The 20,292-nt window shown below is 45.7% G+C and overlaps 2 protein-coding genes across 12 annotated transcripts in view; one reads left to right on the top strand and one right to left on the bottom strand.

Annotated features, from left to right (window-relative positions):
• Window positions 1-12,847, bottom strand: part of SCLY (selenocysteine lyase) — a 24,657-nt gene extending 11,810 nt beyond the window's left edge. Inside the window, exons 1-9 of one of the 8 annotated variants that reach the window (XM_034781067.1) lie at window positions 12,676-12,813; window positions 9,908-10,028; window positions 9,361-9,472; window positions 8,746-8,858; window positions 6,151-6,251; window positions 3,330-3,498; window positions 2,378-2,505; window positions 1,531-1,695; window positions 254-360 (exon numbers count right to left, since the gene is read on the bottom strand). In XM_034781067.1, the coding sequence (XP_034636958.1) occupies window positions 254-360; window positions 1,531-1,695; window positions 2,378-2,505; window positions 3,330-3,498; window positions 6,151-6,251; window positions 8,746-8,858; window positions 9,361-9,461 (884 nt within the window). In that variant the 5' untranslated portion in view covers window positions 9,462-9,472; window positions 9,908-10,028; window positions 12,676-12,813. Of the gene's footprint in view, window positions 1-253; window positions 361-1,530; window positions 1,696-2,377; window positions 2,506-3,329; window positions 3,499-6,150; window positions 6,252-8,745; window positions 8,859-9,360; window positions 9,473-9,907; window positions 10,029-10,409; window positions 10,467-12,675 lie in introns of those variants that run through there. The other 7 variants (XM_034781068.1, XM_034781065.1, XM_034781066.1 and 4 more) reach the window with 7 other exon arrangements.
• LOC117882586 lies at window positions 12,834-20,292 on the top strand. 4 transcript variants are annotated; one of them, XM_034781073.1, is made up of 2 exons: window positions 12,834-12,962; window positions 17,836-20,292. In XM_034781073.1, the coding sequence occupies exon 2, from the start codon at window positions 17,870-17,872 to the stop codon at window positions 18,728-18,730; it is 861 nt and encodes a 286-aa protein (XP_034636964.1). In that variant the 5' UTR covers window positions 12,834-12,962; window positions 17,836-17,869; the 3' UTR covers window positions 18,731-20,292. The 4 variants fall into 4 exon arrangements, with proteins under 4 accessions (XP_034636964.1, XP_034636967.1, XP_034636968.1 ...); XM_034781076.1 differs by having other exon boundaries at window positions 12,956-13,030; XM_034781077.1 differs by lacking the exon at window positions 12,834-12,962 and adding an exon at window positions 14,156-14,178.

Here is a 20,292-nt window from a genome sequence, read left to right as displayed (position 1 = left end):
CCTTCAATGCTTACAATTTTGTGTTTAGTATTTATATGACACTTGACATCTTCAGTGCAATTAACAAACTAACTCATTTTTTCTCTAAGCATCTTACAACTTGTCCCCCCAGAAAGACCAATGGAAGTGAGTACTCCACAGCTTCTCACAGGGCGCATTCACTAAATAGTACAGCCATCTGCTCGCTTAACCAGTTCTCTAAATGTACGGACCCAGTGAAACATCTGCTCACCCATCTGACCATCCACCTTACCCAGGACGAAAATTCCACTCCTGTCCCCCTCCAAAGAGCATGGGATGCAGAGGAGTAGTGACCCCAGGCCCTCGAACGTACAGTGCTCCAATCCGTGGGGCATAGAACTGCAATGAAAAACACCACCTCTAAGAGGGAATTCAAGGAAACTTCGTAATTCCCCCTCCCCACTTCATTTTGCACCTCTTGGAGAGGGTTTCTGGATTCTACCCGTTCTGATTCTGATCCTTCTGATCCGACTTTCACTTTCCCAACAATTTATAATAATAATACTCAGCACATACCCTATACTCTATTCTTTTCCCATTCCAAACAATTTACTCTCTCTTTCCAGTTAGTCCTCACAACAGCCCTGCACAGTCCTAGTCAATTCTCTACTGTTGCGAACTCCGGTTCCTCCTTCATTGTGGTTCTTTTGCCAACAGGATACCTCCAGATCAAGAAGAAAAGCCTTATCCTCCATCTTCATCTTACTGATGGCCTAGGAACCATGGAACCCTCTCATCTTTTGTACCATCTTGCTCTGAGGATAGTTATGCAGACACAAGTCTGTCATAGGGTTACAGAGTGTTTAAGAAAAGTAAAGTACTGTATAACTGGCTGTCCATTGTCCATGTCCGCACATCACTGTACCACCTGTGTGTACACATTGTATATATACACACGTACAAAAGACAGCTGGGTACAGTAAAGACTATCTCGAGAGTGCCATCTAGTGAGAAGCTTTAATACTTGAACAAAAGTCTAATGCACTAAATCCTCCAAAGTAGAAAGAGTGACTAGCTGGACTGCCTTATTCCCTCTCTCTCTGTGCCACAGGGAGATGAGGATGCTCTGTATGTGAGCCATACACAAGTAGATCAACCCAAATCCTGAGTTACTACCTTGACAAGAGAAGAACATTCACCCACATGTCTTGTTTGGAGTCAGAAAAGCAGAGAGCGTGTGGACAGCATTTGGATTCCCAAAGCCCCTGCCACAATATTGGTTGGGGTAACATGTTCTAGCCCTGATGCAGACTTCTCTGAAGGATGTTTTTTGTCCTCCGGACTTATACTAAGAAAGTTGGCTTTTCCTTTCCCTTTTGTAAAAATTTAGAAAACTGCTTTCTATCAGCAGCCATTCTTTGGCCAGACCTAAGGCAGAGAATAGGAAGAATTCTACTCAGAAGATGCAATAATTCAGAAGAGAAGGTTCTTGTATTGAAAGGTGATTTAAATATATGGACAGCTCCAGTGTGAGATGAAGAGAGAAATCCAAAGGGAACAGAGGCATACCTTGTGTCCCACAATGGTGAGATAATCCACTCCCAGATCCTGCCCATCCACTCGGCCCTTCCCTATCATCTGGGCTGCGTCTGTGTGCATCAAAATCCTGGGCAGGCCTAATGACATTCTGTTCTGATTCAGGATCTGAATCTGCTGGCTGAGCTCTGAGATGGGCTGGCGGGAGAGAACACTGTCTCAGGTGACTGGGGTCTCAAACTCTTCACACTGTGTAACACATCTTGTTAGAATGTCTCATGAACACCTCCCCTCCCATTTGTGACTACTTCCCTTCCTATTCACTATCCTGCAGGCCACCTTCCCTCCATTCACTATTACATAACATCCCCCTAAAGAAAGAGCTTGCATGGAAAAGTGACCTTAAATACTTTTGTAATAAAAGAATCATAGAAATGTAGGACTGGAAGGATCAAGACGTTATCTAGTCCATCCTCTGGTTGAGCCAGGATTAAGTATACCTAAACCAACCCTGACAGGTGTTTGTCTAACGTGAAGTGTAGCCAGTGGAGGAGAAGCCAGCAGCAAGTGACCAGCCAAATCTTTGAAGGCCACTAAAAAATGCTCCAGCTACCACAATCTGGGAACCACTGTTTTAGGCTGACAGACAGAAGGGGAGAAAAGGAGCAAAGAAGAAGATAGGGATATGAGAAAGGGGTTACAAAGAGGGAGAAAATAAAAGAGAGATAGGGAAAGAGAGACCAGGACAAAAGACCAGGCAGGGGAAACACCTCAGTGCACAGAAGACGCCAAAATAACAAATCTTAAACAGAGTATGTGGCACAGACTTGATCCCCCTTCCCTCCAATCCATGGTAAATAAAATCCAGGGACCAACTAACCATGATTACCCCAGTCTCATTATTGGCCAGCATGATGGAAACCAGGCACGTGGTTGGACGGATTGCTGCAATGATATCATCAACTTCCACTTGCCCAGTGATCTTGGACACTGGGACAAAGGTGGCTTCTGCATGGCAAGACACAAGCAATTAGATTCATCATACAGACTAATACCTCATAGACAACAAGAACTTAGAGTATAGTCTAGCAGTTGGCTTGATAAAACTGTGCTTGCATATTGCGCAGGGAAGGTGGGTGGAATGTCAGAAACTACTCAGGGTCTTGTCATAGCTTGAGGAAGGAGACACTTGACTAGATGTGAGGATAATGCCCCCAGCTTTTAAGCAATGGGTGAAATACACATGCTATAACACCAGCTAGTGGCCACATGAGGAATGTCCTTGCAGACGTGGTGGCTGCTTGCCTTCCTGACCATACACAGCGGATGCAGGATAGAGAGGACAAAGAGAAAAGGGGGAAAGAGGCCCAGATTGGTGAGCTAAAGCCTTCAGAGCTGCCACTAAAATACTACATTTACTGACCAGGGAAAGCAACACTTGGTCAGGTCAGAGGGTTAGGGAGATGCAATGTACCCTTCACTGAGGGATGGAGAAAACAGCACAAAACATTGGACTTTTCCACTGTAGTTTAAAAAAAGAGAAAATTACCTTGGTGTTACCATCAGCACCTCAAACTCTGTGCTCCCTGCAGGACCTTGATCATAATCATCTGACAAAATAACTGCAGTGACTACACTGCTTGAGATTGCTTTTGCCAGCACCCCATTCTGAACCTTCCATTTCATGCACTGGGAAAAGTCCAGTGTGCAAAGAAAGGAGATTTGTATTTATTATTTTGAAACAAAAGCTCCTGTGAAAAGCAGCTCAACAGAGGGCCTGCAGGTGGGGAGTATATATCAATGACACTCCCTTGCAATCCACATGTACTCACCTGCCATGTGCTCTTTCACAAGGTGCTCCAATGGCAAACGGACCGAGTCATGTTCCACATTAGATGTAATGAAATGAGCCCTTTTGTGATCCTCACCAGGCCCATCCTGTCCCAGCACCTGACTCTCTCTAAAATGCCTCAGTGCCGTGTGGATAACTAAATTATTTGCCTGCAGAGAGGTAAGAGGGAAATCGCCAGAGCAGGGTATAACCAAGGGCACTGGGTAGGGTGCAGAATCCCTTACTTTCAATTTCTCACTTATCTACACGCAAGTAACAAATTAAAATGCTTTTTGTGAAAACATAACCATTAGGACAGACTGAAAATGTCAATGGGAAATGAACTCCTCTAACAGGTCCTTTAACCAGGGGCGTTGGGTCATCTTCAGATTGTGAGAGGAGGGGTCATTTGTGTTCATCATCTCTAGGTAACAGTTTTCACTCCAGGGTCTCATTTCAAAACATGTCCCATTTGCAAGTTATAAATAAGGAAAAGGGTAGGGTGACCAGATAGTAAGTCTGAAAAATCAGGATGGGGGTGGGGAGTAATAGGCACCTATATAACAAAAAGCGCCGAATATCGGGACTGTCCCTATAAAATCGAGACATCTGGTCACCCTAGAACAGGAGTTGGCAACCTCTGGCACACGGCTCGCCAGGGTAAGCACCCTGGCAGGCCGGGCCAATTTGTTTACCTGCCGCGTCCGCAGGTTCAGCCGATCGCAGCTCCCACTGGCCGCGGTTTGCCGCTCCAGGTCAATGGGGGCAGCGGGAAGCCACGGCCAGCACATCCCTTGGCCCGTGCCACTTCCCGCAGCCCCCATTGGCCTGGAGCAGCGAACCATGGCCAGTGGGAGTCGCGATTGGGCGAACCTGTGGACGCGGCAGGTAAACAAACTAGCCTGGCCTGCCAGGATGCTTACCCTGGCGAGCTGCGTGCCAGAGGTTGCCGATCCCTGCCCTAGAAAAAGGCCATGCTACAAAGCCAGTATACATTTTGGTGGGTCTAACAGGTTCGTGGCTACATCTTCATAGAGAACTGGAACTTACCAAGCAGAGGAGGAAAAATGCTGTGTGGCTTTCAAATAAAAAACAAACTAAAGGGGGAGTATTGCGTACAGTTTTGGGCCCCCCACTACAGATGTGGACAAATTGGAGAGAGTCCAGCGGAGCGCAATGAAAATGATTAGGGGCCTGGGGCCCATGACTTATGAGGAGAGGCTGAGGGAACTGGGCATATTTAGTCTGCAGAAGAGAAGAGAGGGGGGATTTGATAGCTGCTTTCAACTACCTGAAGGGGGATTCCAAAGAGGATGGAGCTAGGCTGTTCTCAGTGGTGGCAAATAACAAAACAAGGAACAATGGTCTCAAGCTGCAGTGGGGGAGGTCTAGGTTGGATATTAGGGGAAACTATTTCACTAGGAGGGTGGGAAGCACTGGAACAGGTTACCGAGGGAAGTGGTGGAATCTCCATCCTTAGAGGTTTTTAAGGCCCGGCTTGACAAAGTCCAGGCTGGGATGATTTAGTTGGCGTTGGTCCTGCTTTGAGCAGGGGCTTGGACTAGATGACCTCTTGAGGTCTCTTCCAACCCTAATCTTCTATGATTAGATGTTTGTTATTGTTTTGGGGCTTGTCTATGCAATGGGGTAATGAACTCTATTGGGGGTGGGGGCAGCATTTCTCAAGTATATTAATGTGTTGTGCATTACATAAAAACATAAGAATGGCCATACTGGGTCAGACCAAAGGTCCATCGAGCCCAGTATCCTGTCTTCTGACAGTGGCCAATGCCAGGTGTCCCAGTGGGAATGAACAGAACAGGTAATCATCAAGTGATCCATCACCTGTCGCCCATTCCCAGCTTCTGGCAAACAGAGGCTAGGGACACCAGCCCTGCCCATCCTGGCTAATTGCCATTGATGGACCTATCCTCCATAAATTTATTTTGTTCTTTTTTGAACCCTGTTATGGTCTTGACCTTCACAACATCCTCTAGCAAGGAGTTCCATGGGTTGACTGTGCATTGTGTGGAAAAAATACTTCCTTTTGTTTGTTTTAAACCTGCTGCCCCTTAATTTCATTTGGTGGCCCCTAGTTCTTGTGTTATGAGGAGTAAACAACACTTCCTTATTTACTTTCTCCACACCAGTCGTGATTTTATAGACCTCTATCATATACCCCCTTAGTCTATTTTCCAAGCTGAAAAGTCCCAGTCTTATTCTTCATACAGAAGCCGTTCCATACCCCTAATCATTTTTTTTTGCCCTTTTCTGAATCTTTTCCAATTCCAATATATCTTTTTTGAGATGGGGTGACCACATCTGCATGTAGTATTCAAGATGTGGGCGTATCATGGATTTATATAGAGGCAATATGATATTTTCTGTCTTATTATCTATCCCTTTTTTAATGATGCCCAACATTCTATTTGCTTTTTTGACTGCCACTGCACATTGAGTGGATGTTTTCAGAGAACTATCCACAATGATTCCAAGATCTCTTTCTTGAGTGGTAACAGCCAATTTAGACTCCATCATTTTATATGTTAAGTTGGCATTAATTGGTCTTTATAAAAGCACGCAGTGCTGTTTGAAACAGTACAATGTTAAACTGTACTACAGAACCATTATTGTGCACCAGCACTTTCTACATGGATCAATTAATGAGCACTTTAGTGCACTTAAGAAAGTATGCCACTCCCCACCCCTCCGCAAGGTGCATCACCACATGTAGAGGAGCCGTTACTGTCTATTCTCTCAAACACCACAATATAAGCACTTGTCCTGTTCAGGGAGGATGAGGCTAGGATTCATGTGCTCACCTCTGTGCCCCCTGAGGTGAAAATGATATCCTGGGGCCTTCCTCCCACCATCCGGGCCAGGCTCTCCCGAGCTTTATTTATGATCTCCTTGGCCTTTCTACCTGCAGGATCAATGTACACAGTTGATCAAGTTGTTTTTATTACATATTTACAGTAGAAAATTGTAGAAAGGATGCAACACTGAATGTTTATTTCTGTACCAGAGGTTCATTTAAAAGGCATTTAATGTATTTCCACAGATGTTCGATTTAATGTATGAGGTGGATTCTTGTCCATATTTATTTGATTTTCTCTCTACAAGATTAAAAGGTCAAGGAGAAGTAATAAAGTGTTTAGAAGAGAGTGTCCTTGGGTGACAGTGATAGCAAACAAAAATCACTTTCCTACAGATGACATAAGCTATTCCCAATTACAAACACTGGAAATCCCCATCATTTACAGTTAGAACCTGAACTCAGCAAGAAAGGATTGTCTCCTGAAATTGCATGTACTTCTTTCTACCGATATATTCCTTTCATATGTGCACTTGCCCATGTATCCATCATGGGACTTATGAGGAAGCTCTTCCCCCCACCTCATGCAAGTTCAGTGCAGTTGCTCAATAGCTGAAAATATAAACGAACTAAAAATATATCACAGTTCAAACAGAATCAGTTAGCAGACAGGAGCAAGGACAGAAAAGACAACGGAGGTATCTAGACTGTACCAGAGTCAGAGCCAGCTAGCACAGTAGCAGAATTTCCCTGGAACTCTTCTTGAAAGTTGATTTGGTTTTTTTGAGCTGAAGTTTAAATGTCCTCCTGAACTTTATATTTCTCACTAAGGGGTATCCTAACAGCACCTCCACTGAACACCCAAACAGAGGCTGTAACTCTCTGATTTTCCAATTTGAAAAAGTAAGAAAGTTTCCTTTTATTCAGAAGTTTATTTTTATTAATTTCACTGGGTCATGAACTCTGTAGCTAGGGGCCAAGATTTTCAATAGTGGATGCCTAAAGTTTAGACTCTGAAGTCCATATTAAGGCACCTAAATAAGTGGCCTGACTTTTAATAGTGTTGAGCACCAATGAGACTTGCTGAAAGCACTGTTCTTTGTTTGTTTTTTGAGAGTCAGGACGTTTATTTAGATAGGCTCGTAAATCTATATTTGGTTATCTTTAGGCACCCATTTTTGAAAATCCTGGACTTTTGAGGTGAGTTTTTTTTTTTATGACCCTTTTTTCTACTGTTCATGAAGACTGTCAAAAACTTTAATTTTTATATGAAACTCATCACTCTTGGCCTCAGTCCACTGTGAAATTCTCTTTAGGGTGATTGAATTCAATCAGCTCTGCTATTTTTGATTTAGAGGAGTGGGTTAAATTACACTGCACCAGCTTTTTAAAAAGTGTCCAGCCTTTATTACTAATTATTAGTATGATTATTTATTTGCATTGCATTAGCATCTAGGGTCTCCATTGTGCTAGGCAGTTCCCACCCTGAAAAGCTTACATTCTAAGTTTTTGTTGGCAAATAACTAAAAAATGGCAGAACATTTACATTTGGCATGGCTCCAATTAGAGTTGGTCAGAAACTTTTCAATAAAAGATTCTTTTGTCAGAAAATGCTGATTTATCAAAACTGAAACCTGTCATGGAAGCATATAAATTGTGACAGGAAGGTTTCTCAGGTCCAAGATGGAATTTCTGATGAAAGCCAGAGAGAGAGAGAACCAACCCACGCCAGACAGCCAATACCCTGGTGTTTAGGGCACTTATCAGGGTTGTGGCAGACCCAATGTCAAATTCCTGCTTTGGAGGCTTTTCACTATTCTGGCTATTCTCTCTTTCTCTGTTTTTTTCTCCCCACAAAACACTTAGAACAGTCTTGGTTTCATTCTGCCCTGGAATGGAAGCAAATATCGAAACTTTGAAATTTTTCACTAAATGGAATTCTTGTCTTCCAGATGTCCCTAACTGTAAGCTTCAATGTAGCATGTACCACTAGCCAACTGTGAACATAAATCTTACGTATGTTAGAATGTATAAAGCATTCAAATTCATGTCTGCATATGCTCAGATTTGTAACTATGAATTTGCTACAATAATAGGCTTTAATCCTGCAAACATTTGCACACGAGTAATCTCAAAGAGGTTTCCGGCTAGTCACAGGCGCCAACTTTTGTTGGCACCCGTGGGTGCTCAAACCCCCCCGCCCCCAGCCCCACCCCAACTCCGCCCCCTCCTTCCCCAAGCGTGCTGCGTTCCTCCTCCTCCTCTCTCCCTCCCACGCTTGCCGCACAAAACAGCTGTTTTGTGGCACAGGGCTGGGAGGGATGAGGGAGAAACAGGATGTGGTGGTGTGCTCAGGGGAGGAGGCGGAACAGAAGCGGAGGTGAGCTGGGCTGGGGGGGTGGGGCAGGGAGCTGCCAGTGGATGCTAAGCATCCACCAATTTTTCCCCGTGGGTGCTCTAGCCCCGGAGCACCCACGGAGTCAGTGCCTATGCGGCTAGTGGAATGTTCTATTCATAATGATCAGGAGGACTGCCTGTGAACCCAACTGCCCCTCTCCTTCCTGAGATTACCTCTTTCCCTTCCTTCAAGAGCTGCTCTTACCTGCTGTGTAAGAACTGCTGGGGTTACCCCAGGCCTCATGCATGGCCTCTGTTACAGTTTGGATCACCTCTGGTGCCATTGGGGTGGTTGCATTGTAATCCATGTAAACCTTGCTGTAGGTAAGGAAGCAGAGAGAGAGAGTTAGAATAGGAGAGGAGGAAGAGAGTCAGCTGTCAGCAGGATCAAACAATGAATGTTACAGCTCCATCAGAGAGCACAGCTCTTCTTTACACTAAAGTAATGCTTTAACCAGGTTTCATGTGGAGCAAGCATTAACCTCCTCCCCTCTCAAATAAGATCACAGCACTAGAGCAGAATGATCACCTCCCCCCCCTCCAAAAAAACAAAACAAAAACAGAGAGATCCCAGCCCTGACCATCACCATGTCAGAAGAGATCACAACTGGATCTTAAGTCAGACATTTTGAGCTGAGTCTTAATCATGACCTACACGAATATCTAGGCCTAAGACCTGTTACTGTTCTTATGAATTTTAAGAATAGATTTCCCAGCAACTCAGAAAAATTTCAACCTTCTGAGTTTTATAAAAATGCTCTCTTTCCCACTTCCCCCCTGCCCCTCCAAACCAGGAAAAATAGAGAAGCCACTCACTCACCTTTCCACTGATTTTTTTTCTTCTCCATCACACTCCTTATCCACAGCAGTTTTTCTCCCATCTTTTGTTAGCACCATTTTTTCCACTTGGTCCCCATCCATTCTGCAGAAATCTATATACAAGATCAGTATGAACAGTAAAAGTTTAAGCTTGACAAACACACACACGAGTTTCCTGATCATATTATGATTTCTACATAAAACACAAGTGTCTATAGTTTGTCTCATTCTTCCCTAAACATTTTTTAGTTTCTATATGAACTTATAGTAATCACTGAATTCTTGATGAGATGGTGAAATGCTGAATAGTGATTCTCTCTAGTAACCTAGTAAACGTATTTCTACACTAACATTTCTGCCTACTATTTATGCCTCTCCGTTCCAGTGAAGTTTTAATAAAAGGGTTCAGAGGTTTGTTTATACTTTGCACATGATGTGTATATTCAGGAATGCTCTAGTAGAAAGGACTGGGGAGGTTTTTATCAGGAACCCTTTCTCTTCCCTCTCATTCTACATCTCTCCTATATCATCTGTGAAAATATCCTCACCTTCTAAAGTGGTTGTGATTCTTTCCCACAATTCTTTGAGACCTTCTACGAAACTCTGCAATCCACTGATCCTTCACTCTGTAGCAGCCTTGTCTGTGGTGTGGGGCAGCGCAATACCTACCTAAGCACCAGAGTTCAAACAAAATAAGGATGTCTTCTCATTCTATACAGAAGGCTAAACTATATTTTTAAGGTTTCAGAGTAACAGCCGTGTTAGTCTGTATCCGCAAAAAGAACAGGAGTACTTGTGGCACCTTAGAGACTAACAAATTTATTAGAGCATAAGCTTTCGTGGACTACAGCCCACTTCTTCGGATGCATATAGAGTGAAACATATATTGAGGATATATATATATACACACATACAGAGAGCATGAACAGGTGGGAGTTGTCTTACCAACTCTGAGAGGCCAATTAAGTAAGAGAAAAAAAAAAACCTTTTGAAGTGATAATCAAGCTAGCCCAGTACAGACAGTTTGATAAGAAGTGTGAGAATACTTACAAGGGGAGATAGAGTCAATGTTTGTAATGGTTCAGCCATTCCCAGTCCTTATTCAATCCTGAGTTGATTGTATCTAGTTTGCATATCAATTCCAGCTCAGCAGTCTCTCGTTGGAGTCTGTTTTTGAAGTTTTTCTGTTGTAAAATAGCCACCCGCAGGTCTATCATAGAATGACCAGACAGGTTAAAGTGTTCTTCCACTGATTTTTGAGTATTATGATTCCTGATGTCAGATTTGTGTCCATTAATTCTTTTGCGGAGAAACTGTCCGGTTTGGCCAATGTACATGGCAGAGGGGCATTGCTGGCACATGATGGCATATATCACATTGGTAGATGTGCAGGTGAACGAGCCCCTGATGGTATGGCTGATGTGATTAGGTCCTATGATGATGTCACTTGAATAGATATGTGGACAGAGTTGGCATCGGGCTTTGTTATAAGGACAGGTTCCTGGGTCAGTGTTTTTGTTCAGTGATGTGTGGTGCTGGTGAGTATTTGCTTTAGGTTGGGGGGGTTGTCTGTAAGTGAGGACACGTCTGTCTCCCAAGATCTGTGAGAGTAAAGGATCATCTTTGAGCATAGGTTGTAGATCTCTGATGATGCGCTGGAGAGGTTTTAGTTGGGGGCTGAAGGTGACAGCTAGTGGTGTTCTGTTATTTTCTTTGTTGGGCCAGTCTTGTAGGAGGTGACTTCTAGGTACTCGTCTGGCTCTGTCAATCTGTTTTTTCACTTCAGCAGGTGGGTATTGTAGTTTTAAGAATGCTTGATAGAGATCTAAGTCTGACTTAGAACAACGCTTCCTTAGCTCTCGTCCCCTAACGCCCCTTCTCTACTTGCGCTACATTGATGACATCTTCATCATCTGGACCCATGGAAAAGAAGCCCTTAAGGAATTCCACCATGATTTTAATAATCTACATTATTATACCCGCGGCCTATGCCCCTTCATGCTTCGACCACCATTCCAGAGGACATGATTCCATGCTGATGACAGGATCTGTTCGATAACAATCCAAAGCAGCGTGGACTTATGCACCTTCATTTTCACCATCTGAGTCAGATGCCACCAACCGAAGGTTGATTTTCTTTGTTGATGATTTGGGTTCTTTAGTTTCTGTATTGGAGTGTTGCTCTTTTAAGACTTCTGACAATATATTCCACACTTCAGCTCTCTCAAATTTTGGAAGGCACTTCAAATTCTTAAACCTTAATACTATTTCTTTTATTTTTTTACAGTGCAAATATTTGTAATAAAAAATAATAGAATAAAGAGAGCACTGTACCTTTGTATCCCATGTTGTAATTTAAATCAATATATTTGAAAATGTAGTAAAACATCCAAAATATTTATAATAAACTTACATTGGTATTCTATTACTGTTTAACAGTGCAATTAAAGCTGCGATTAATTGTAACTATTTTTTTAATCTTGCGATTGTGATCATTTTTTTTAGTCGTTTGACAGCACTGATCAGAAGAGAACTCTCTGATTGCTCACATGTTAAATAGGAACAGTGCACCCACAGAGTCGGCGCCAGAGTCAACCCTGTAGCACCCATGGAGTCGGCACCTATACTGATACCAACCACCGCTATTGCTGCTGCAATGAGCCATATGGCTACTAGTGGTTAAATCCTGCCCTCAGACCGGGTCTGAGCACAGTGTAGTGAGGGAGAGGAGAGCTGCATGTGCCCAGCTGAGCCCACTGTTAAGACCTGAAGCAGCAAGTCCTTGCTCCTATCTCAGGGGCAGTTCATTCAGTTCAACTCCTCCCATCCACCTGCTCCTTCAGACACCAGCTCAACACTCAGAGGGGTAGCCGTGTTAGTCTGAATCTGTAAAAAGCAACAGAGGGTCCTGTGGCACCTTTGAGACTAACAGAAGTTAGTCTCAAAGGTGCCACAGGACCCTCTGTTGCTTTTTACAGCTCAACACTGGCTCATCAGGCGGTACTACTGGAACCCTCCCACCCAATGCTTCAGAGGACAGCCATTGGTTACCAGCACTAATACTCAGGCACAGGCCAATCAGCACACTGGCCCTTAGGCAGCAGCAATTGGTTACCAACTATTAATACCCAAGCACCAACCAATCAGCTCTTTGTCCTTCAGCCATTGGTTACCAGTACTAATACCCAGGCACTGACCAATCAACAGTGAGTTGATTGGTCAGTGCCTGGGGCGTGGCTATTGGTTACCAACAGTTAATACCCAGGCACCGACCAATCATCGCCTTGTCTGGGACAGGGGCTGCTCTCCCCCTTACCTGCGCCCCCCGCCGAAGGCGGCCTGGGCCGAGCTGATCGCAGGGGTGGGTAGAAGCTGCCGCAGGAGGCCGTTATTACTCGTTCCCTTCCCCACCCCGAGCTCGCGCACGTTGGACTAGAGGCGCTAGCCACCCCGGTCATAGAGTCGGGCCGGGCGGAAAGACAAGACGGGCAGACGCAGCAAGAGTAGCAGTTCCGGTTTAGGCCATAGAGAGGCCAGGCTAGGACGGAACTCCAGAAAGGGAGCGTTGCTGCTCCCGCGCTGCCCCTCTCCAAGATGGCGCAGGTAACCCTGCTCTCGGCCCTCTCTCCCCAGAGCTGCGCAAACTCCACAGAGCCCCCTTCAAGATGGCGGTGAGATCCGCTGAAGGGCTGGCCCGGGGTGGGTCAGGGACACACGGCTCGGGCCTAGGAACCTCGGGGGCTGTAACACTTCGAGCCCGCAGCGTCCTCCGGGGTTCGGGCTGAGCAGCCGCGGGGGCGGGGGAGACGTGTCAGGGCCGCGCTGGGCAGGTTTTGGGTGGCAGGAACATGGGGCTGCCCTGAGTCCCGCCTCCAGAGGCCCTGGGCCATACTTTTCCCTCCCCCCCTCCCCCCAATCTCTCGTAGGGCCAGTTCCCAGGTTTCTGAGCTCAGGAGTCAGGAGCTGGATGTTAGTAACAAATAAGTTTGTTTTCCCCCTGAATGTTGGGGTTTTGTGCGTTCCTGTTACACTGGCAGATTTTCTCTGCATGTTGCACTCTAGAACAGTTCTTGGTGTGTAATGAATGCAGGTTCTCATGGAATCACCAGAGTCTGGGAGCTGGGACTTTATGGACATCAAAAGGCACAAAACTTGAACTAAAATTGCAGTAGTTGCTAATAATGTTTGTGTAGCAAGGGGGGTCCTACTTACACTCCTGGCTCCACCAAAGCCAGGGCAGCTGACCCTTTCAATCTTCCCTCCCAGCCCCCACACTAGGGTTGCTAGGTGTCTGGTTTTCAACTGGAATGTCTGGTTGAAAAGGGACCCTGCTGACCGGGCTGTTAAAAGTCCAGTCAGCAGCGCAGCAGAGCTAAGGCAGGATCCCTGCCTCCACGGCTCCATGCAGCTCCAAGAAGCAGTGGCATGTTCCCTCTCTGGCTCCTAGGCATAGTGGCAACAAAGCGGCTCCATGCGCTGCCCCCGCCCCAAGTGCCAGCTCCTCAGCTCCCATTGGCTGGGAACTGTGGCCAATGGGAGCTGCGGGGGCGGTGCCTGCGGATGGGGCAATGCGCAGAACTGCCTGTCCATGCCTCCGTATAGGAGTCAGAGGGGGGACATGCCGTTGCTTCTGGGAGCTGCCTGAGGTAAGCGCCGCCCAGACCCAGTACTCCTGAACCCCCCTGCCCCAACCCTGATCCCCTTCCTGCCCTCAATCCCAGCCTGGAGCTCCCACCTGGCACTGGTGAGACCTCATCTGGAATACTGTGTGCAGTTCTGGTCTCCCGTTTTTAAGAAGGATGAATTCAAACTGGAGCAGGTACAGAGAAGGGCTACTAGGATGATCTGAGGAATGGAAAACCTGTCTTATGAAAGGAGACTCAAAGAGCTTTGCTTGTTTAGCCTCACCAAAAGAAGGCTGAGGGGAGATATGATTGCTCTTTATAAATATGTCATTGGGATAAATACCAGGGAGGGAGAGGAATTATTTAAGCTCAATACCAATGTGGACACAAGAACAAATGGATATAAACTGGCCATCAGGAAGTTTAGACTTGAAATTAGACGAAGGTTTCTAACCATCAGAGGAGTGAAGTTCTGGAACAGCCTTCCAAGGGGAGTAGTGGGAGCAAAAGACATATCTGGCTTCAAGACTACGCTTGATAAGTTTATGGAGGGGATGGTATGAGAAAGAACCTAATTTTGGCAATTAATTGATCTTTGACTATTAGTGGTAAATATGCCCAATGGCCTGTGATAGGATGTTAGATGGGGTAGGATCTGAGTTACTACAGAGAATTCTTTCCTGGGTGTCTGGCTGGTGAATCTTGCCCGCATGCCCAGGGTTTAGCTGATCGCCATATTTGGGGTCGGGAAGGAATTTTCCTCCATGGGAGATTGGCAGAGGCCCTGAGGGGTTTTCACCTTCCTTTGCAGCGTGGGCAACGGGTCACTTACTGGAGGATTCTCTGCACCTTGAAGTTTTTAAACCATAATTTGAGGACTTTAATGGCTCAGACATAGGTTAGGGGTTTGCTGCAGGAGTAGGTGGGTTAGATTCTGTGGCCTCTGTTGTGCAGGAGATCAGACTAGACCAGGGGTCAGCAACCTTTCAGAAGTGGTGTGCCGAGTCTTCATTTATTCACTTTAATTTAAGGTTTTGCATGCCGGTAATACATGTTAAAGTTTTTTAGAAGGTCTCTCTCTATAAGTCTGGGGGGGGTGGTGTGCAGGTGCAGGGCAGAAGGCTGCGTGTGGGGGGAGGTCAGGGCAGAGGGCAGGGGGAGGTGTGGGGGTGCAGGGCAGAAGGCTGGGTGTTGGGGGTGACTCGAGGTCAGGGCAGAGGACTGGGGTGTGGGGGTGCAGGGCAGAAGGCTGGGTGTGGGGGGGCGACTCGAGGTCAGGGCAGAGGGCTGGGGTGTGTGGGGGTGCAGGGCAGAAGGCTGGGTGTGGGGGGCAACTCGAGGTCAGGGCAGAGGGCTGGGGGGGTGTGGAGGTGCAGGGCACAAGGCTGGGTGTGGGGGGGGTTCAGGGCAGAGGGCTGGGGGAGGTGTGGGGATGCAGGGCAGAAGGCTGGGGTGCTTGGCTCTTGGGGGTTCTCCCAGCCCCCTGCCCTGAGTGGCTCATGGCAGGGGGCTGGGAGGAATATGCCCTGTTCCACCCCATTCCCTAAGGCCCATCCCTACCTCTCTCTGCCTGCTCTATGGAGCAGGGAGCACACTGCGCTCAGCTCTGCTCCGCTCCCCCTCCCCCTCGCAAGGGCCATCGCCGGTGGGGGGGGGGGGGCCGGAACGCACCAAGCTGTGGGAAGAAGCGGGGGAGGGGGAAGCTTTGCTGCTGCAAGGGAGAGCAGTGGGGCTGAGTGGGGTGGGTCTCTGGGACCCCCCAACACTCTCCCCTGCAGGGGCAGGAGGCAAAAGCTTGGTCCTGCGGCAGCCAAGCTTCCCCCCTCCCCCGCTTCTTCCCCCAGCGTGGCGCTTTCTGGCTCTTCCGCCCCTCCTCCTCCTCCTCTCACCAGGCAGGCAGTGTGCCACTCAAAATCGGCTCGTGTGCCATGTTTGGCACACGTGCTGTTGGTTGCCCTCCCCTGGACTAGACTATCATAATGGTCCCTTCTGACCCTAAAGTCTGTGACCTGCACCTTAAATCCCCATCCCCAAACCAGAGCCCTCACCCCCACTGCACCCCAGCCCGGAGCCCCCTCCCACACCCTGAACCCCTCATTTCTGGCCCCACCCCGGAACCTGCACCCTCAGCCCAGAGCCCATACCTCCTTCCACACCCCAACCCCCTGCCTCATCCCAGAGCCCCCTCCCATATTCCAAACCCCTTGGCTCCCTCCCTCACGAGCCTGGATCCCCCTCTTGCACTCCAAACCCCTCATCTCCAGCCCCACCCCGGAGCTTGCATCCCCAGACGGAGCCCTCACCCCCTCCCACACCCCAACCCCCTGACCCAGCCCAGTGAAAATGGGCGAGTGAGTGAGGGTAGGGAGAGTGAGCGACCGAGGGATGGGGGATGGAGTGAGTGGGAGCAAAGCCTTGGAGGAGGGGTGGGGGAGGGCAAGGCTATTTGGTTTTGTGTGAGTAGAAAACTGGCAACCCGAACCCGCAAACGGGTTTTGTCATCTTTAGAAAAATGTACCAGGGTTAATGTAGATTGTTCCCCCTTAATCAAATGAAAAGCACCTTGTGTCCATGTACAAAAGTGCTTCAACCAGTGTTATGTAACAATCGGTGCTCACTCTGCCTGGAATTTTAGGGATAATACTTCAGTCAATTGGAGATCAATCCAGCATGTACATTGGCACAATTGTGCATTACTGACTGACAGCTTAGAGCTGACAGGCCCTTCAGCCAGTGAACCTCCTTAGTTTGACAGCTAAGAGTCCCCTTTCAAACCGCTACTTCCTCAGAAACGGTGCCGCACTCATGATTTCTCCCTCCAAATGCTCAACTAATGGTTCCTGCATAGACACATTCTAAGCTAACTGTGAACTTCTGACACATTTCCCTCTGGGGTCCCCCTCCTAGCAATGGCCTCCTGTCAAATGTTCTCCTCTGCCCATGAACCACCCCATTAATACTCATCCCTGAAATGCCCTGCCTCCACTTCTGTCATACCACTTGTCCTGGCTACCAGATGTCCCAAACTGAGCCAACTGTGGCTCACCAGCTGCTAGTACAGGTGCCAAATCATGACTTATAGCTGATGAACCAAATAATGCGGATGCTTGGATTCCATTGACAGCAGCCTCACCCCCCTCCATTGGGCCCCCCCCCAGGGCCAAAAGAAAGTGCCAACCATCCCTCATTAGGGCTCTGCTTTGTCAGAGCTGTTCAGATCCAACAGAGCAACATTATCTTTTGATGATGATGAATAATTTTTTGCAAAGGATTCAACAGTGTCACTTGAGAGTGTTCAGCACCAGATCCTGTGGGTATTTTGAGCTGTATAGGGGGATTGGATACTTTAGGGGCAGTTGTTGGATGATGTGGCCAGGATGCATTTTAAAGGGTGGGGTGAGGAGGTTGGATCTTCTTTGAGATGACAGCCCATTCACTACACCTGCATCAGTTTAAGGCAGCCCTAGTGCGGATGCAGGGTAAAGCTTAGACTGTTTCAGAGTGGCTAGTGTGGACACACTCTTTCTTTGTGTTTCAGAAGTTGAAGCACAATGGATTGAGCATTTGTAATATTGAAAAGCTAATATTTAAGAAATTCAGTCAAAAAAATGACAAAACTAACCAAATAATAAATATTAACGTTCTATAAAGAAGTTATACAGACTAGCAGGACAGTTTCATTGTGCGGACATCTAGATGGACTGATCTACGAAGGTAGATATCCAACAGTATCTGTGTATACTAGAATATCTTAGAATGTCTTTTTTCATGTAAACTTTGTCCTTTTCTCAGACTGTTCTGATGTTTGTTCTTGCTGCAAAAATTGTAATTGAGTCTCATCTTACTTTCAGGTTGTCAGAATTATAAGACAATAAGAAAGTAGTGATGGAATCGTTGGATACGGGGTCTAAAGCAAAGAAAACTCTAGGAAAAGTTGACTATGTAGAGTCATCAGAATTTTCCCAAGGAATTCTGCCTACAAATAAGGATGTCATTCAGAACATGTTGTATCTGTTGCAACCCAAAAGAGCTGGGCAAGCACAACGATCAAAAGAAGATGCAGCCCAATTGCTTGCTGAACTTCTGCAGGAACACTGGTTGTTTTGCAACTTACACACCATAGCAACAAAAAATATAAAGAAGAATATTCTCAAAATGTATGAGGAATTCACAAAACTCTATCAAACCAGAAAGCAGAGACAAAATCAGTCATTTACAGAGAAGGCCAACACATTCAACAGGAGTTCAGAACAGCTCTTTGACATATTTTGTACAGACACAGTGATAAGAAATGAGCTGGAACAATACAGTGGTATAAAAATGACAGACGTTGAGTGGAAATTTCTTGAAAACCAAAGAAGTGAAAGAAAAATGTACCATAAAGATTTCATGGACAAGAAAGAAATTAAGATGATGGGAAGAAGAAAACTACAGTGCCTGGAGCACTTGAGAAAAATTGCAGAAAAAAAAGAAGCGAGTGAAGTCAAAGAAGAGACTTACAAAACTGATGAGAAGTTAGATGAAGGTATGAGTGTAAATGAATCATATGTTGTAGAAGAGGAGGAGGATGAAGGTGTTCCAGATTTTTCATCTAAGGGGAAAAGAAAGCGTCCATATTCTACGTGGACTGCCAGCTCTCCAACATCAGCTGGTGATAGTATGCCTCTTGAGTGTCAACATATACGTATGAGCATCAGGAAAGTTAGGCCTGGGTTCTATGAGACTGTTAAGTTTAAAAACTGCTAGTACATGTCAGTCTCAAGCTGAGGCTACTGTAGTAGAAGTTAGCAACAAAATATTTAGGACATCTTGAAATACCATGATCATTTGGAAGTCCCTGATGTAGATACTCTAACAACATTCAGAAACATCCACCTGGGAGTGAAGAGCATTGAAGTAATGAGATTGGCAGAAACTGTAAAAGATTATGAACTCCAAAGGAAAAAGCAGTTCATAACTAATGATATGAAGGCTTAGAGATAGATGATCTGGGGGGTATGTAGCAGTACAAGTCTCCATCTAAGGCCCTGACTGTACTAGACTTTTTTGGATGAATGTTCACTAAGGATACAGTTAAGAGTACCAAATACTTGACATCTAAGACAATATATAAAATCTTCATTTCCAGAAGTGAAAGGCTAAAGTTTTAGCACGATTCTTTGTTGTCCACAGAGATAATGTAATCGTGTTGCAAACGGAACAAGGAATGGAAGTCATTTCCATTCTCAGAAGTGATCTGATTCACAAACGAAAAACCTCCCAACTTTGATTTTTGCATGGCCATTTTTAAAAAACAGTGCAATAAACTATGTCTAGGGCCCTACCAAATTCATGGTCAATTTCACAGTAATAGGATTTTTTAAATAGTACATTTCATGATTTCAGCTATTTAAATATGAAAATTCATGGTGATAGCAATGGTGGGCCAATAGTGTCAACAGGAGTCTAGTTGACTACTGGGAAATAATACAGTATTGTTGATAAAGCTAATTTAAAGTGCAGATGCTGAGCAGTCACAACTCCCATTAATTTCACTGGGAATTGAGGATGTTTGGCACCTTTTAGAATCGGAACTAATAGTAAAACTGGCTAATTACCTTTGTCCTTCAACTGCTTTGAAATCCCACTCCCAGTGAGTACCTACTTAAATTAGTAGTTTTAATGTTGCATTTCAAATTCATATGGAATAAAGAACTGCTGGTATTGTGAAGGAGACAATGGCCTTGCCTTTCAGGCTCAAGTATATGTAGCTACATTATCTCTCTCCCTCAAAGGATGTAACTGTCTGCCTCTCTGAATAATATACTTATTATCAGTCTCTTATCGGTTACTCAGTTAACTTTCACATAAATAACTGATGAGGTTCCTTGAGGATTTATTCCAAAATATTAACCAAACTCAGTGCAGTAAACATAGTTTTTACTTTTTTTGTCGTTAACAAAGTTTAAAAGGAAATTTAATTTAATGTCACTGGGCACTCACAGCAGCAGCACTGCTTGAGCACTGGTCTTGGGCCGAATGTGGCCAGTCTTAGATCTTGGAACAGTATGATTTTTAATCCCTGCTGTAAAACCCACTTTACACTACAAATACAGCAAGTGATGTAAACTGAGACATATTAAACAGAAACCCAGCGTGGTTTGAATATGGTTTTTAACACTGTTGTATAGTGCTTTGATAATGTTCCTAGTTCGTAGAGGTTAAGGCTAGAAGGGACCATCTAGTGGGAATCATCTAGTCCAGGGATTGGCAACCTTTGGCATGCGGCTCGCCAGGGTAAGCACCCTGGCAGGGCAGGCCGGTTTGTT

The sequence above is a fragment of the Trachemys scripta genome, chromosome 9 (genome assembly GCF_013100865.1).
Source record: "Trachemys scripta elegans isolate TJP31775 chromosome 9, CAS_Tse_1.0, whole genome shotgun sequence".
NCBI classification, from domain to species: Eukaryota; Metazoa; Chordata; order Testudines; family Emydidae; genus Trachemys; species Trachemys scripta.
Note: the sequence above shows the minus strand (reverse complement) of the source record. Positions and strands in the feature narration are given on the sequence as shown.